The sequence below is a fragment of the Aotus nancymaae genome, unplaced genomic scaffold (genome assembly GCF_030222135.1).
Source record: "Aotus nancymaae isolate 86718 unplaced genomic scaffold, 86718_ANA_hifiasm-v0.15.2.pri h1tg000011l, whole genome shotgun sequence".
NCBI lineage: Eukaryota > Metazoa > Chordata > Mammalia > Primates > Aotidae > Aotus > Aotus nancymaae.
This window is the reverse complement of record NW_026988422.1, coordinates 22585217-22603744: the sequence shown is the minus strand read 5'-3', so window position 1 is coordinate 22603744 and position 18528 is coordinate 22585217. Positions and strand designations below refer to the sequence as shown.

General features: G+C 35.1%; 2 protein-coding genes across 3 annotated transcripts in view; both read right to left on the bottom strand.

Moving 5' to 3' along the window:
* The window catches only part of SLC15A2 (solute carrier family 15 member 2), a 62535-nt gene extending 55481 nt beyond the window's left edge, over positions 1–7054 (bottom strand). Inside the window, exon 1 of the mRNA XM_012476214.3 lies at positions 594–7054. Coding sequence (XP_012331637.1) covers positions 594–698 — 105 coding nt within the window. The 5' untranslated portion in view covers positions 699–7054. The remainder of the gene's footprint in view (positions 1–593) is intronic.
* A 2732-nt stretch (positions 7055–9786) lies between these two features.
* EAF2 (ELL associated factor 2) overlaps positions 9787–18528 on the bottom strand; it is a 35549-nt gene continuing 26807 nt past the window's right edge. For both annotated transcript variants that reach the window (XM_012476215.2, XM_021673983.2), the window contains 2 exons: positions 14213–14464; positions 9787–9963 (listed from right to left, as the gene is read on the bottom strand). In XM_012476215.2, coding sequence (XP_012331638.1) covers positions 9917–9963; positions 14213–14464 — 299 coding nt within the window. In that variant the 3' untranslated portion in view covers positions 9787–9916. The remainder of the gene's footprint in view (positions 9964–14212; positions 14465–18528) is intronic.

Below are 18528 nucleotides of genomic sequence, written 5' to 3'. Positions count from 1 at the left end.
TTGGCTATCATTACTATATATCCTTCCCACTTACAGAATTTTAATGTAAGAATTGACTGAGATGATGAGTTTAGAAGTGCTTTAGCAAGTACATAATGCAAAACACTACTATTACTTTTCTGTTTCTCTTTCCTATCTCCCACAGTAGACTGGGAACGCATAGTAATAGAGATTGGATCTATTCTGAAACTTCCATTGGTGTTCAGCAGAAGGCTCTGCACACAGGGAAACTAAGGGCAGATTTTTTTATTGGTAAAGAAAGAACAATCACACACAGTTCTCCAGACAAGAATGCTTGCCAGTTTCCCTGGACATTCAAATTGCTTTTTCCCTCCCCCCAGGGAAACAGAATATGCAATGAAATTCAGCAAGTCCCTGGATCCCAACTGAAGAACTTCGACTACCTCTCCTGCTGCTTTGTCTTGTTACGTAAAGGAAGCTTCTGTTTAGATGTGGTTTCAGGTGAATTCTTACTCCGAGAGAATCATTTTAATACCCTAATACAGCTCAGCTTGAAGCTCCGGAGGCCAAGGAAGAGAGCCAAAAGAGGGAGGCCATTCGTGTCAGAGGCAGAATTGAATCTAAGGACTCACCGTGGATGGCTTCTTTGGAGGGCTGGGAGGTCGATGTGGTACCTCTTCAATGGAGACAGGTGAAAAAAGAGTTTCCTTGGACTCATTTTTCTGGAAGGTATTCATGACTGGCTCCTTACTCTCTCTCTCTCCTCAAGCATTTGGCTTCAGTAGGCAGTTAGGACAGCTGCCAGCCTACTCTGAAAAGGGGGACTGGGAGGGGGAGCTGGTGGCTTCAGCAACTGAGTTTAACTCTGTGGGTGTCAGCTTCAATAGCTTCCTGATCCAGAGCAAAGCAGGAAGCTATAGTTCAAAAGAATGTGTAAAAGGTACAGCACAGCAAAGTGAAAACATGCCAAAGACAGAATGAAACAATGTTAGAGAACGGATTAGAAAATCTATGCTTAAGAAAGATTATCTTTGCAAAGGAGTTCAAGATAGTTAAGAACACAACACTTCAAGCACAGATTGAATTTAGCTGGGCGTGGTGGCTCACGCCTGTAATCCCAGCACTTTGGGAGGCTGAGGTGGGTGGATCACGAGGTCAGGAGATCGAGATCATCCTGGATAACACGGTGAAACTCCGTCTCTTCTAAAAATACAAAAAATTAGCTGGGCATGGTGGCATGCACCTATAGTCCCAACTACTTGGGAGGCTGAGGTAGAAGAATTGTTTGAACCCGGGAGGCAGAGGTTGCAGTGAGCCAAGATCTTGCCACTGCACTCCAGCCTAGGTGACAAAGTGAAAGTCTGTCTCAAAATAAAAAAAAAGAAAAGAAAAACTGATTTCAGGCTAAGAATAACTGTAATTTATTGACCATCTGTTATTGAAAGGTTAATATATATGAATTACATATATGTTGTATGTATATATAACATATATGTTTATTCTAATTAATATTACTATCCCTATTTTAAAGAAATTAATGTTCCCAGAGCTAAAAAATTTATTCAAAGTTACCTGTCCAGTAAGTGGCAGATCTGGAATTTTCACTATGCCATCATAGCTAGGAAAGGTGGAGTTAGTATTAGTAATGACTTGAGCCATTATTCAGTTATGAAAATTACATAAATGGAATGTAGGAATACAGAGGATTTAAATGCATTGGAGAAGGAAAGTCATCAGAAACTGAATTTGGGAGATAAGAAAGATGATGACTTTAGACTGGGTGTGGTGGTTCACGCCTGTAATCCCAGCACTTTGGGAGGCTGAGGGGGACAGATTACAAGGTCAGGAGTTCAAGATCAGCCTAGCCAACATAAAATTGTCTCTACTAAAAATACAAAACTTAGCCAGGTATGGTGGCATGTGCTTGTAGTCCCAGCTACTCAGGAGGCTGAGACAGGAGAGTTGCTTGAACTCGGGAGGCAGAGCTTGCAGTGAGCCAAGACCCCACCATTGCACTCCATGCTGGATGACAGAGCAAGACTCCATCTCAAAAAAAAAAAAAAAAAAAGAAAGAAAGATGGTGATTTTTGTTTTGTTTTCAACATCTTAAAAGTTCAGCTAGAAACAGCCTATAACCAATTAAAGAGGTGGGGCTAAAGAAAATGAGAGAAAAGGATTGGTGATATACATTTACGGACCATTTTTCTTCTTTGCAAAAGTTATTCCTTTTATTTTCGTTTTCTCACTTCAAGATTAATCAATCTATTCTTTCATTTAAGAAATAAAATTTAATTTGAGCAAAAATTGTGAACCAGTTGCTTTCTAGGTACTGTTGTGAACACTATTTTTCTTAATTTTCAGTGAGTAAATTCCCTAATGACTCTAGAATATATATTTAGTCCTTACCAGAAGTGGAACAAGAATAAACATGATAATGCTATGTGCATTTTATGCTGTGTTACTTTTATGAAGTCAAAGTAAAAGAGTAACAAAAGTGCATGGTGCCCTTCTAGTTGTTTGTCAAAAGAAAAGAAAAAAGAAAGACTAGAGAGCTATAAAAGAAATAAGAAAAATGAAGACTAAATTAACAAGGTCAGGCAACATCAGAATGAATTGTTTTATTTGAAAATATAAGAGAGAAAACCTATAACTCTATCTCTCACAAAATTTTTACATTAACTATTTGAATAATTTATTGACAAATAGGACCAGGATAAACTCTCTTTTCCTCTTTAAACTTTAACTCAGACTTTGACCATATCTTCTCAGTTTCTATTACACTCCTCATTTCTACTGTCTCCCACCAACCTTTACCCAAAGAAGAGTCCAGCTTCATTTCTGATTGTGGCATTAATGATTAAGCATAGTTAGATTCTTTCAGGAATCTAACCTGGTTTGGTTAGTGACTTTGGATGCAAAAATAAATGGTCAGAAGTTACTAGTCAAGTTAACTAGCAGAGGCACAGATGCCTTGAAGATCCACTTATGTCCGTGGCTTTTCTTGATCTGGCAGAGTAGATGGAATAGTACCTGTATGCAATGTACCAATTTATTTGTGCTCATAGGTATCCCAAATACCAAACTTTGGAGTATTGGCAGTGGTTTTCTGACACTCCTTTGTTTAGATAAAATTCTTCTTTTAATTATGGTAATATAATGATAGTATTCACAGAATCAAATATCAGAGGTGAAAGGAATCTTAATCTTGTCTTATGTAAATGAAACTTCTCTGAGGATAAGCATCATTTTCCCTTGGAAATTCTGATTCAGTAGATCTCTGTAGGGATCTAAAAACCTTTATTTTCAAAGCACTTCTAGCAATTCTTATGCTAGGAATTTGGGAAACACTGGTTTTAAATTCTCTCCTATTCTAGCCTGAAGGATATTTCAGAACTCAGAAGGGATAAAGCAAAGACTGGAACCAAATGCCCCCAAGGCATTTACATAATATTAAGACAGCTCTTATATCCTATTATTTTGCTAACATCAAATAGAAGGAAAAAGAGAAAAGATGAAAGAGAAATGAGCACCAACTATTCAGAGACAAACAATAAAAGCTAAAGAATCTAAATATCAGTGATGAGTAAAGAATATTTGTGTCCTTAGTGATTACAACATCAGATAACATTATGACATATGACAAAGTTTTACAGTTATATATACATAAAAGTAAACTGGCACTCTAAGTTAATAGAATCTAACATAGTCAGAGAGAAGAGGAAAATATGAAATTAAAAGGGAACATATGTTTAACAAGGTCTCTATATATAAAATACACAAAAATAAATTGTATCAAACATCAGTCACAAAGATTTAGAAAAGGGAAATTTAAAGAATAAATTTATGTTATTTATTTATATAAATAGATTCAGGAATAAATCTAACAAAAAATCTTCTAGACCTCAATACTAAAAAGTAAAAAATTTTACTGAAAGAAATTGAAGATCTAAATAAATGGAAACATACCATGCTCATGATTTGGAAGGCTCACGTTATAAAGATGTCAGTATTTCTCAAACCATCTACAGTTTTAAAACAAAATCCCAGCAGGTTTTGTGAGTATAGAAAATGACAAGTTGGCTTTTAAAAGTCAACATGGAAGTGCAAAGAGCCAAGGATAGTGTTGTACCTGACAGAGTCAAGGAATGCGCCACACTCTGAGACTGAATTATGAGTCCTTTATTTTGCCGGTGACTGAGAGGTGGCTAACACCCAAAATTCTCTCGGCCCCTCAGAAAAAGTTAGGTGGTCTTTTATACCCTAATTTTAAAAGGGAGGGGAAACCTAGCTGAAGCAAATTTTTCACAGAAGCAGAGTAAGTGAAAAGTTAAAAGATAAACTAGCACATGAGAAATAAAACAGTTCCAGGTGCGAGGGGTAAAGCTGTCGTGAAAGACATACAATTTATAGATAATGGGGGCTCTGGGCACTCGACAGCACCTGCATTCCCAGGCTCTGCTGGTACCACTTAACTCAGCCTCTTATCAACAAATGCATTCCTGGAGGTGCCCAGTGTCAGCCTGCCCCAGCTACATACTACAGTTACATACTTAATGGTATTTTAATAACTGAAATGAAGAAGCTAAGATGGAGTCTGTCCAGCTCAAGAAGCTAACATAAAGCCTGAACAGCTTTTAGTCTGAGAAAGTTAGTTTTAGCTGGCAAAAAAAGCAGTTTATCACAATAGCAAAGTCAATCTTAAAAAAGAATAATGGTGGAGGATTGTACTACCCAATCAATCTAAGACCTCAATACTAAAGTGTAATACTATTTTAAAACTATAGCTTTAAAAAAAGACAATTTACAGAGGGGGAGAAAATATTTGTATTACATACATCTGTCAAAGAATTTGTGTCCAGACTATATAAGTAACTGCAGAAATCAATAACAAAAAGATTAATAAGTAAATGGTAAAATATTCAAAAGATTTGAATCTGGAAGCAGTGGCTCATGCCTGTAATTCTAACATTTTGGGAGGCAGAGATGGGCAGATCACCTGAGGAGTTCGAGACCAGCCTGGCCAACATGGTGAAACCCTGTCTCTACTAAAAATACAAAAAATTAGCTGTGTATCATGGTGGGTGCCTGTAATCCCAGCTACTGGAGAGACTGAGGCAAGAGAGTTGCTTGAACCTGGGAGGCGGAGGTTGCAGTAAGCTGAGATTGCACCATTACACTCCAGCCTGGGTGAAAAAGGACGACTCTCTCTCAAAAGAAAAAAAAAGATTTGAACAGATATTTCATAAAAAGAATACCCAAGTAGCCAATAAATCTGTGAACAGGTTATCAACTGTATGGAGGTAAAATAGAGTTCATTTAGTTAGTCCTATATTGATGCATACTCAGGTTCAGTCTTGTGAAAGGAAAATATCTTGGGCCTCTTCAAGCTGGGAATCGCTCAGGGCAAATCTGCCTCCTTTGGAAAGACTTAACAGAAACTCAAAAGAATGCGACCATGTGTCTCTCACCTGCCTATGACCTGGAAGCCCACAGTTGGGGGGCCTTGCTTTGAGTTGTCTCCACTTTTCTGGACAGAACTAATATACTTCTTACATATGTTGATTTATGTCTCATATCTCCCTAAAATGTATAAAACCAAGCTATGCCCCAACCACCTTGGGCACATGTAATCAATCAGACCTTCCTGAGGCTGTGTCACAGGCTCATCCTCAGCCTTGGTAAAATAAGCTTTCTAAATTAACTGAGACTGTTGGGCCTGTAATCCCAGCAATTTGGAAGGCTGACGCAGGCAGATCACTTGAGGTCAGGAGTTTGAGACCAGTTTGACCAACATGGTGAAACTCCGTCTCTACTAAAATTACAAAAAATTTAGTCAGGCGTGGTGGCAGGTGCCTGTAATCCCAGCTATTCAGGAGGCTGAGGCAGGACAATCATTTGAACTTGGGAGGCAGAGATTGGTGTAAGCCAAGATCCTGCCATTGCACTCCAGCCTGGGCGACAAGAGCAAAACTTCATCTCAAAAAAATTAATTAATTAATTAATTAACTGAGACCTGTCTCAAATTTTCAGGGTTCACAGTCTTTTTCTATTGTAAGTAATACTGCAATAATAATATTGCACAGAATTAAATATATCTGTAGGGTAAATTTCCAGAAGTGAGACTGCTGAGCTAAAATATATGCTTTTATAATTTTTGGAACTGCCTGTTCATTTTCTTTGCCCATTTTTCTAGAGTTGTTTGTCCCCTCATCGTAAATTTATAAGATCGATTTAAACATTATTGATATTAATGTTCTGCCATCCTAAAAAAATTGCAATATTTTTCCATTTGATTTTATTTATGGACTTTTAAAATTAAATGTAACTTGAAGTAAAATGAACAAATCTTAAGTGTACAGCTCTGTTAAATTTTATATGTGTGTAACTTACACAAGCACTACCCAGATAAGGTTAAAAAAAATTTCTAGCATCTCAATGCCAAAAGTCCTTTAGAGGTAATACCACTGCCTCTCTTCTGCCTCCCAGTCAAACCCTCCTCCCTCAAGGTCACTGTTCTACAAAATGGTACTCTGAGTGGCCAAAGACTGGAAAGATATTGTATCCAAACACTTTGGGTCAGTAAGACTTTGTCCTTTGCTAATAGATCTGTATGTGTAAGGGAATACGTTCAAAGAACTTGTTATTTTCAAGTCTTCCCAAGTTTTATTTTTCACCAGGCCCTTTTGAGTATACTATGCACATGCCTCAGGGTTGGTCAAGAGTGTGTGAATAGCTTGGGCCATCTCTGGTTTCTGCTGCACATGCACCCAGTCTCAGCCTGAAACATGATTCCCCCAACTAGGATTGCAGCTTCAGGGTAGTAGGGCCAATAAGCTCTTGGTCTTCGCTCCCTAGTCAGCATCCCAGAAGTCAATTTTACTTAAAATGTTCTGGGCATGAGTGTCAACAACACCTTCAAATTGAGTGAGTTTCCTTCAGGAGACAGAGAAGGTGCCAGTCCTGAAAATATTAGATAGTTATCAATCTTTTTATAATATATTTTTATTATACTTTTTTCTATTCTTGAGTTCTTTTGATTCATCTCTTGATAAATTAGAAATTACTAAAACAATTATTATAGAAATGATAATTGAATGATAGAATTCCTGAATTATCATATGTCTAAGAATACCTTCTTACCAAGCTATGGATGACATCTGATGAATATATAATTCATAGGTCATATTAATATGCTTGCACAGATGCAGTTTTATTACCTTTAGAGTTTAGTGTTATAGAATAATGCAGAGTCCTTTGATTTTTGTTCTTTTGTAGGCAACTTACTTTTTCTGCTTGCATACTTACATTACCATCAGTTTCAGAACAGATCAAATTAAAAGCACATATGTTTCGAATCATGTCAGGATCATCAGTTGTTTCTGGCAGAGAACCTTTTATCTGAGAACTTATCTAATTGACTAGCTCCCTACATTTTGGTATCTGAAAACACATCAAATAAGAAGATACAAAAACACGGGAGATATGATTTCATTCCTCTCTCTGAGGTACTTATATATACCCTTGAGTGGTATAAAGAATGATATACTAGGTATTCAATCTATTAAAAAGGGTCTTTAAGAATGTTTCACTTATGGGGGAAATAATAAGGAGGGGGAATGATGTACTGAATATGTACTGTTTAGCTTGCTGTAATTTTGAAAACATAATGCATGTTATATAGCCAGCTTTATCAGCTCATATCATCATGTACTCATTTCTGGTAGCGTTAACATCAAAAAGAAAAGTCAGCATAACAACTTTCAGTAAAAACCATTACGATTACTATATTAAATGATAAGCAAGTTTCACTAGCCACTTTGAATTATGAGCTTGCTTCAGTTAAGTAATAAATAACAGTTGTCTTAGCTAAGAATTGATAAATAAAATAGAAATAAAAATAAAGACAGTTTAACTAAAATTAGGCTAGAAAGAAAAAAGGAAAAAGGAAGATTAAAATAAAAATTTATAAATTAAAAAAAAAGCCCAAATTCCAAAGGTAAGAAAGTGAAGTTGAATTTAAAAATTTTTCATAATTGACAAAACTTGGGAGCAACCAAGATGTCCTTCAGTAGTTGGGTTGAGAAATAAACCATAGTACATCCAGACAATAGAATAATATTTAACCTTTAAAAATATGAGCCATCAAACCATGAAAGACATAATAAAATACGCATGAAACCTAAATGCATATTATTAAGTGAAAGAAACTAACCTGAAAAGGCTAAATTCTGTATAATTCCAACTACATGACATTCTGGAAAATAAACTATGGGGACAATAAGATTAGTAATTGCTGCGGGGAAGAGGAAAGGGAGGGATAAATAGGTAGAGCACAGGATTTTTAGGGTAGTGATACTATTCTAAATGTTACTAAAATATAGATACACATTATTATACATTTGTCAAAAATCTATAGAGTGTACATCAAGACTGAATCCTAATGTAAACTATGGACTTTGTGTAATAATGATCTATCAATGTAGGTTCATCTATTTTAACAAACATGCCACTCTGGTGTGGGATATTGATAATGGGGAGAGAAGAAATAGGACCTTCTCAACTTTGCTATGAACCTAAAACTACTGTAAAATATAAAGTTTTATATATATATAAAATTATATTTTATACCAGTTTATATATATAATTACTTTATATTTTATAGAGATATAAAAATAAAAAATATATAAATATATATGATAAATATGTATATAAAGTTATATATATAATATATAAATATAGATATATAAGGTTTTATATATATAAAGAAATGTTCTAACAATGGGGCCTCAAAAGAAAAAAAAGAACCTACTGGTCAGTGGCTTTCTATCATTCCTACATCTATCATTCTGCCAGATAAAGATAAATTTTATTTATCTTTAAATAAAATTAAAAGATATTTTATTATAAATATAAATATTATTTATCCCCTTAACACTTAATTGCTTATTTCTCTCAAAAGCAAAATAAATTGATGAAAAATATTGCAAGAGATAACAGAACAGTTATTACATTAAAATAATTATTTAACTCAATCTTTCTCCTAAATTATAGCTTAATTTTATCAAAAATTAAAGTATTTTGAGCCATAATTTAAGGAATATCAGATAGAAAAGGCTCAGACAGGAAGGCTGAGATGAAAGCTTTACGACCCTGTCCCCGTCTCTATTAAGAAAAATAAAAAATAAAAAAAAAGGAAATTAGCTGGGCATGGTGGGGTGCCTAGCCATAGCCACTCTGGAGGCAGGAGGATCACTTGAGACTAAAGAGCTTGAGGCTGCAGTGAGCTATGATCACATCACTGTACTTCAGTTTGAGCAACAGAGTAAGACCCTATCTTAAAAAAAAAAAAAAGGCTTGGAGATATAAAATTATAAAATTAAAACCATAAAACCATGGATATTTATTAGAAATCAATAGTTTTGCTCTTTGACAACTGGAGACAGCAATTTGGTAAAACAGAACACTAAACTTAGACTCTAAAACACCTGATCTGCCACTTAACTAATACTATGTGGAACAAGTTACCTAACCTGCAAGCAGTTAAAAATATAACATCAGACCAAGCTCAGTGGCTCAAACCTATAATCCTAGCACTTTGGGAAGCCAAGCCAGGAAGACTGCTTGACCCCAGGACCTTGAGACCAGCCTGGGCAACACGTCAAGACCCCATCTCTACTCCCCTCCCCCCAAATAATTACCTCGGCATGGTGGTGCATGCCTATAGTCTCACCTATGGGAAGCTGAGGTAGGAGCCCCCAGCTGCACTCCAGTCTGGGTGACAAAGCAAGACAATGTCTAATAAACAAATAAATAAATAACATCAACTGAAATTTCTGAATCAAATTTAATTTTTCTCATCAAAAGACATATTTCCCTCGGTCTTAGGAATTTTTATTCTTAATACAAAATAAATTATACCTGCTGTGTAAATTTTTATTTATAGCTAAATATTTCTTCAGTCATCACTGTCACTTCCTGATTCACTCAGCTGCAAATCATTTCCTAAAATAAAAAAGAAATAACAAAACTGTAGTAATTAAATATTTAATATTTGTTTGCATAACATAAATTTTAGACAAAATACAGCCCCCAAGAGTGATTCTGTTTAGCTAGCACTTTGCTTATTCTGTAATTCAGTGACACAATTAGTTACTCAAATAATGCTGTGTGTAAAAAATATATATACCATCAAACTTCAGTACAGTTTTAGTATTTCCTGGCCATCTATTTTAGTCTTTTTTACATACCCCCATCATTCTTTTTTTACATCACTGATTTAATTAAATCAGGAAATGAGAAATATGTTGTTTAGAAGATCAGAGTATATCATTTTGAAGAGTGAAAAAAATGTTATTTTTTTTTTACTTAAAATAGAGTCAAAATAATTTAAAAATACATGTCAAGAATAACCCATCGGCTGGCTGTGGTGGCTCACGCCTGTTATCCCAGCTCTTTGGGAAGTCGAGGCGGGAGGATCACCTAAGGTCAGGAGTTCAAGACTAGCCTGACCAACATGGTGAAACCTCGTCTCTATTTAAAAAAAAAAAAGAAAAAAGAGTAACTCACCATTTATTCCTTTTGTAATTCATGTATATACTTACAGTCATGGAGCTTACAGTTCAGTGGGGGAGACAGACAGTAAACAAATAAACATATAACACAATGCCAAGTACGGGTAAGTGCTATGAAAAATGAAAATGGATATGGAGATAGTGATGGCAGGTGCTATTTTAGATAGGGTAGTTTTGAAGGCCTTTTTGAGGGGTGACTTTTGAACAGAGATCCAAATATAGGAAGAAAGTAATAAAAAATGGAGGGAGTGGAGGTGAAGTGACCAGGCTAAAAGAACAGAAGTGCAAATGCCCCAAGGGAAGAACATACTTGTTGCATTCTCTGACTTGCAAGAAGGCCACGTAGCTGGAATGGCATTAATAAGGAAGATAACGGTAGTAAATGAGGTCAGAAAGATATACAGAAAGTCATAGTAAAAACTTTAGATTTGTTTGAAAATGAAATGAGAATGAGAAAATTTTAAGCAGGCAACTAACTTAAAACTTGTTGTAGATCAGTAAATTCCACCAGGGTATGGAAGTAACACAGAAACAAGAGAGCAGTTGTAAGGCTAATCCAGTCTCTCATGTAAGAAATAAGGTTTGCTTTGACTCAAGTAGTCCAGGGGAGGTGATGCTAAGTGGTCAGATTCATAATATACTTTGAAGATAGAGTTTATAGGACTAATTAAAACATTGAATTTAGTTTTTATTAAATTAAATACTAATTAAATATATTTTAATTAAATACTAATTAAATTTATTTTATTAAATAAATTAGTATTAAATAAATACTAATTTATCATAAATAAATAAATATAAATAAATGCTAAATAAATATAAATACTAAATAAATAAATTTATTATTAAATAAACACTAATTAAAACATTGAATTTAGAATTTAATGCTCTAACTGTTAATTCTGTTAGCTGACTTTCTTAGCATTAGACTTTTTTCTTCTGTTTTGGAATTATATTTGCTCATTTTGAGTGGAAATTTTCTGTTTTTCTCTATCCTCACACCACTCTGACAGGGTTTTGTAGTTCCTTCCACCTAGTCCACTAAGCTCCATTACCAGAAACGGGTTTCATGATTATATTTGGAGACTGTTATCCCCTGCAGAAGGGATCCTCCTGGATCCCTTCCAGGAGTCAATGGATAGCAAGGATCTACAGACCCTAAGCCCACAACTTCTAAAATGCAGTAGCCTCAGTTATCATGTAAATGGCCATTTCTTCCAATCTCCTTTTATTATTTGGCTATTTCTTCCAATCTCCTTTTATTATTTAGCCCCACCTCTATCAATGCTCTCTCCCTTTCCCCACTACCCCGCAAAGACATACATTCTCTAGCTTCAAATAGAAAGTATAACTCAGGTTCACTGAATCACAACTTTTAAGCTATTAAAAGTTCTGATTATATTATTATACCTTTCCCTGAAAGTTCTAATTATTTCCCTAAAAGTTCCCCTAAAAGTTATGATGATTATTATTATACCTTTCCCTGAAAGTTCTGATTATTTCCCTAAAAGTTTCCCTAAAAGTTATGATTATTTTATCATACCTTTCCCAGAAAGTTCCAAGATCCTTACCACTATCACCTTCTTTTGAACTCAGATCCAATGGCTTCAGCTCCACTACACCCACTGTTTTGTGTTTATAGTTCAGTTCTTCTCTATGGAGATGTTTAGCTTACATTTGATTCTGGCCATGCCTGGGTTTTATCTTTTAATACTTTACCAATTGTTCCCATTTGTTTGGCACAGAAGGGATTTTAAAAATATAAATTCACTGCGCCATGTTTTACTAGAAAACTATTCTAGATTTAAAAAGAAATTATAAAATATAAAATATCTTGAACCCCTCCAAAGTTCTACAAGGCAGTGGGACCTCCACTTTCAATGAGGAAACTGAAGCTACAAGAAAGTTAAGTGTATTGTTATTAGTTACATAAATAATAAGTAATAAGGAAGTCAGGAATATAATGCAGATATGCTGACTCCCAGACATGTGCTCAATTTACTATAGAACTTAGTAATTTCTGGAAAATTTTTCCTAGCTTTTATTCAGATTCTCATATAGTACAACCAAGTTGAGTTTTCTCCATGTTCCCTAGGCCATTCAAAAAATCAGATGTTCCAATATTACCTCCCAAGACAAGAATAACACTAAATTCAAAGTATCTTTGCTGGTCCCTAATTGACCCATAGTTTTATCAATTCTCTGCCTCTCAGTCTTGGCTTCTTTCATCTTTAGTTCTACTATTAGGCTAGAGCTAGTCAGTTTTTCCTAGCTGCTTACTTTTTTTCATTATTAATGAACATTATGAGATTAATTTTAAATAAACAGAAAATTCCATTCTCCCCAGGTAATACCAAACTGCATGCCTTTATTAAAAAGTACTGACTGAGCATCAACTATGTGTCAAGTACCACATGCTAAGTATTAGAATTCCATGATAAGCAAAAACAAACAAGGTCCCTGTTCTCATGGAACATTATACTCTAGAGAAAGAGAGCAAATCACACAATTTAATGTAAATTTACAATTGTCACAATTGATATAAAGTAGATATATCTGATATTCTAAAGGTCTATAAAAAAGAGGATAGGACTTTGTTGGAAAGGTGAAGAAGACTTCCTTGAGAAAGTAACTTTGAGCAATAATCTAAGGAGAAAAAATTAACTACACGAAAAGAACAAAGTGTTTCTGGCTGAATAGAGAGGATGTATAAGGGTCCTGATGTGAGTCAAAGTATTTGAGTATAGTGGCAAAAAGAAAGCACATGTTGCTAGAAAAGAAAAATCAAGACCATTATGTTAAGGTGTTTTGCCTCTATATTAAAAGAAATTACAAGCTATTGAAAAGGTTAAAGCAGAAGAGATGACAAATTGTATTTGAATTGTGAAGAAAATCAATATGGCTACAACATACACAATGGATAAAAAATGGGCTTGTCTAGATAAAGGGGTGAACCATTTAGGTCACTGTAGTAGATAAGGCAAGAATTAATAGTTTGAACTACTGTGATAGTGGTGGAGATGGAGAGAAGCAGATGCTTTTGAGAAATATATAGGAAGCAAAACCAATAGGACTTGACAAAGGAGTGGCTACACTGTAAAGAGGAAGAAACTCACCCATTGAAAACAATTAGACTTCTGATTTGCAGAATTAAATGTATGCTACCTTCACTAAGAGGTAACAGAGTCAGCCAAAGCTTGATTATGAGTTGGTTTTGGACAAAGTAAATTTGAAGGAGATGAGATGACGGGAGATGATGTTAAAAATGTGTCTAAAGCCTAGAGGTTTGAATCAGAGATATAAATTTGCAAGTTATCTACACATAAGTATTGACTGCAATAAAAACATGGAAGAGATTATCTAAGGAAAAAGTGTAGAACAAAGAGAAAAAAAGAACTCAAAAGAAAGCCTTGTGAAATTCCAACTTTAATGACTGAGCAGAAGATTATAAACTTGCAAAGGAATAAGAGAAAAGATTATCTAGAGTGATGGGAGAAAAACCAAGAAGGCATCATGTCACAGAGTCAAAAGAAAACTGTAATTCAATAAAAAGGTAATTGTTAATAGTATCAAATGCATAAAATAGGAATCTTTTTCTTTATCCAAATTTTAGGTCACAATCAATATGGCTCCACTATAAGTTCTTACTTTTCCAATTGTCTGTGTTTATATATACTTACTTAAAGTATTCATCAGAAGGCCACTGTTGTCTTGAAATCTATTATGACTGGCATCTATATCAGGAATCCTGTAATGTGTCATGGTAGGATGTCCTGAGACACAATTCCCTGTATCAGAAGTAGAGGATTTGCATTCTTCATCTTCTGAGTCACTAGAACTATCCTCACTACTTGAAGATGGTGAACTTTTAGAATCTGAGGAACTATCACAACTACTCATCTGGTCCATTAGACTAGCTTCCGCCTTCAGTTCTGAAAATAAGACAGAAATGAACAGAGAGGTTAAATAAAGAATTCTAAATAAATATAATAAAAATTGAATGTATTAGTTTTTAAGAAACTGTTGATGATGAATAACTAAAATCAAACCTACATTTATAGTACTTAAAGCATTTTATTAAAAAAACAAAACTCTTCTACCATCAAGCTATACTTCAATGATTGGATTACAGAAACTAAAAGAGATAGACAAGATCTAAATCTAAACTCCACATTTATTTAAACCATTGTACTTAAATATACAAGTAACTCAAATACAAAGTAAATATTGTGAAAAACTATAAAAATTAAAATCTATTTTGGTAGAAACTGTCTTCTAATTATTTTTTATTCCTTTAAATACATGTAGTGTAAGATGATAATGTAATAGATGAACTTCATTCTTTTTTCTTGGTTTTCCTAGAAAACATTTTGATGAAGCATCTATAAGTTTCTCCCCTGCTCCCTTAATGAGGATTTAAAATATTCTGAGTATTTTTGAAAAGCCAGTTCTCATCATAACTTTGGCTATAAATATTTCTGTAGATAAAAGAATAATAATGATGTATTCTTTTGCTTGGTGTTTTTCAAGTTATTTTTAAGACACACAAAAAAATATAGTTGGGAAGGTCTTCAGCTACCATTTAGAACAACTTCATAATTTTATAAATGAGGGAATGAAGGTCCAGAAAAGCCAAAAGTTGTCAGTTATTTGTGGGTGGAACCAAGTCTGCTGACTTTCAAGTCAATATTTTCCTATATGATACAAATGTCAAATAGTTGAACAAAATTTTTAAACCAAAAATTCTAGGTGAATAATACACTCAGTTAATACACTGCCATTTGATATCATCTTAGTATACCATTTGATATCATCTTAGTATACTGCTACATTAAGTTAACTGATAATTTTTAGCCCTATTCCCCCTATTATAGACACACTGGCTTTCTTTCTATTATTTGACCACATTAAATTCATTTCCATCCTATGTTTTTTTGTTTTTTTTTTTTTTTTTTTGAGACGGAGTTTCGCTCTTGTTACCCAGGCTGGAGTGCAATGGCGCAATCTCGGCTCACCGCAACCTCCGCCTCCCGGGTTCAGGCAATTCTCCTGCCTCAGCCTCCTGAGTAGCTGGGATTACAGGCATGCACCACCATGCCCAGCTAATTTTTTGTATTAGTAGAGACGGGGTTTCACCATGTTGACCAGGATGGTCTCGATCTCTTGACCTCGTGATCCACCCGCCTCGGCCTCCCAAAGTGCTGGGATTACAGGCTTGAGCCACCACGCCCGGCCCCATCCTATGTTCTTTGTACTAGCTATTTCCTCTGCCTGGTATATTCTTCACCCAGATCTTTGATTTATTTGTTTAATAGATAATTTCCATAAAGTAAAATGTATAGCTAAATTTTAGCATATGTAAAACTTATATATCTACCACTGAGATCAAGATATAGACTATTTCCATCCCCATGAATATTCTCCTATGCTATTTTCTAGTCACTACTCACCATTTTGACTTCTATTACCAAAGATTTTTATCTATTCTTGAACTTCACGTAAATAGATTCATTCAGCATGTACTTTCTGGTCTGCCTTCTTCAACATAATGTTTTTTATATTTATTCATGTTACTGAATTAATCTGCAGCCTATTCTTCTCTACTACTATGATATTATATTGTATAACTATACCACAAGTTAGTCACCCATTTTCTATTAATGCATATTTGGGTTGTTTTCAGTTTTGGATATTATGAAGAAAGTTGTTATGAAAATTCCTCTACAAGTCTTTTTGAACTTATATACACATTTCTCTTAGGTAGAAAGTTAGGAGAGAAATTTTCGAGTCATAACAGGCATAGGTTTAATTTCATTAAAAACTCCCAGTTTTCAAACTGGTTTTACACTCCAACCAGCAATGTTTGAGTCACAGATGCTTCATATCTTCCCTCATTAGGGCACACACACACACTTGGTATAGTGATTCTGATGGGTGTACCATTATCTTCCTGTAGTTTTAATTTTAATTTCTCTGACGCGACGATATGAAGCAGTGTTTTTCTCATATGCTTACTGGCCATTTGAATATCATCTTTTATGTAAAGCCTGTTCAAGTCTTTTGTCCATTTTTATATTTGATTGTCTTTTTCTTACTTATTTGAAAGAATTCTTTATAGCTAATTCTTCTGACTATGAGCCCTTTGTTAGACATACGCATTTGTGAATATTTCTTCCAGGTTCCCCCAAGTCTGTAGCTAGGCTTTTCATTTCACTATGGTGTCTCTTGAGGAGATTCTAGATCTCTGAAAGTCTGGCTCCTTCTTGAATCAGATTAAATGTAACCTTCTCAAAAGGTTCCTTCCTGTTCATTCTGCAACCCCCATTGCCTTGTTTAATTATCTTCAAGACACTTATTTCTGAAATTCATTTGGATATTTATTTGTTTACTGCTTGTATCTTCCCCACTCTCCCTCTCACCCTCATCCATACTCCCAAATATAATGTGAGAATAGGAATGTCGTCTTGTTCATGTTGTATAATTATTATTATTATTATTTTTTTTGAGACGGAGTTTCGCTCTTGTTGCCCAGGCTGGAGTGCAATGGCGCGATCTCGGCTCACCGCAACCTCCGCCTCCTGGGTTCAGGCAATTCTCCTGCCTCAGCCTCCTGAGTATCTGGGACTACAGGCGTGCGCCACCATGCCCAGCTAATTTTTGTATTTTTAGTAGAGAAGGGGTTTCACCATGTTTGCCAGGATGGGCTCGATCTCTTGACCTCGTGATCCACCCGCCTCGGCCTCCCTGTATAATTATTATTATACAATGTTGGATTCAATATGGCAATATTTAATTGACAATTTTTGAGTTTAAGTTCATAAAAGATACTAGTTCAGGCCAGGCGCGGTGGCTCACGCCTGTAATCCCAGCACTTTGGGAGGCCAAGGCGGGAGGATCGCCTGAGGACAGGAGTTCCAGACCATCCTGACTAACATGGTGAAACCCTCTCGCTACTAAAAATACAAAAATTAGCCGGGCGTGGTGGCATGCGCCTGTATCCCAGCGGGAGGCTGAGGCAGGAGAATCACTTGATCCCGGGAGGTGAAGGTTGCAGTGAATGGAGACCTGCCATTGCATTCCAGCCTGGGTGACAAAGCAAGACTCTGTCTCAAAAAAAAAAAAAAAAAAAAAAAAAAAAAAGATACTAGTTGATAGTTTTCCTTTTTCTTGTACTGTCATTATCTGGTTTGGGTATTGGGGGTAATATTGGCCTCATAAATAGCTTAGAAATAGTCCTTCCTTTTCCATTTTCCAGAAGAGATTATGTAATGTTGGTGTTAATTCTCTTTAAATGTTTGGTAGACGTCTAGAGGTCTGGTTATTTCTTTTTGGGGTGCTTTTAAATTACTAATTTAATTTACTTAATGTTGATAGAACTATTCAGGTTGCTTACTTCACCTTGGTTCAGTTCTGGCAGTTTTTAGCTTTTGAGAAACAAGTCCATTTCCTCTAAATTGTCAAATTTATGAGCAAAAAATTGTAATATTTCTTTTCTTTTTAGATAGGGTCTTGCTCTGTCACCCAGGCTGGAGTGCAGTGACATAATCATGGCTCACTGCAACCTCCGCCTCCTGGGTTCAAGCGATTCTCCTGTTTTAGCCTCCTGAGTAGCTGGGACTACTCAGGTGCACACTGCCACACCTGACTAATCTAAAAAAATTTTTTTCTTTTTTGTATAAACAGAGTCTCACTGTGTTGCCCAGGCTGGTCTCAAATTCCTGGGCTCAAACAATCCTCTTGCTTTGGCCTCCCAAAGTGTTGGGATTACAGGAGTGAACCACCACACCCAGCTTACCATTTCTTTATAATATATTTAATGGCTACTGGATCTGTAGTAAATTAATTACTTTCCTGATTATAGATATAACTTGTATTTTACATTCCTGATATTAGTAATTTGTGCCTTCTGTCTTTTCATTTTTATCAATCTTACTAGAAGTTTATCAAGTTTTTTCTGATGACTGCCTTTTTGTTTCATTAATTTTCTCATTAATTT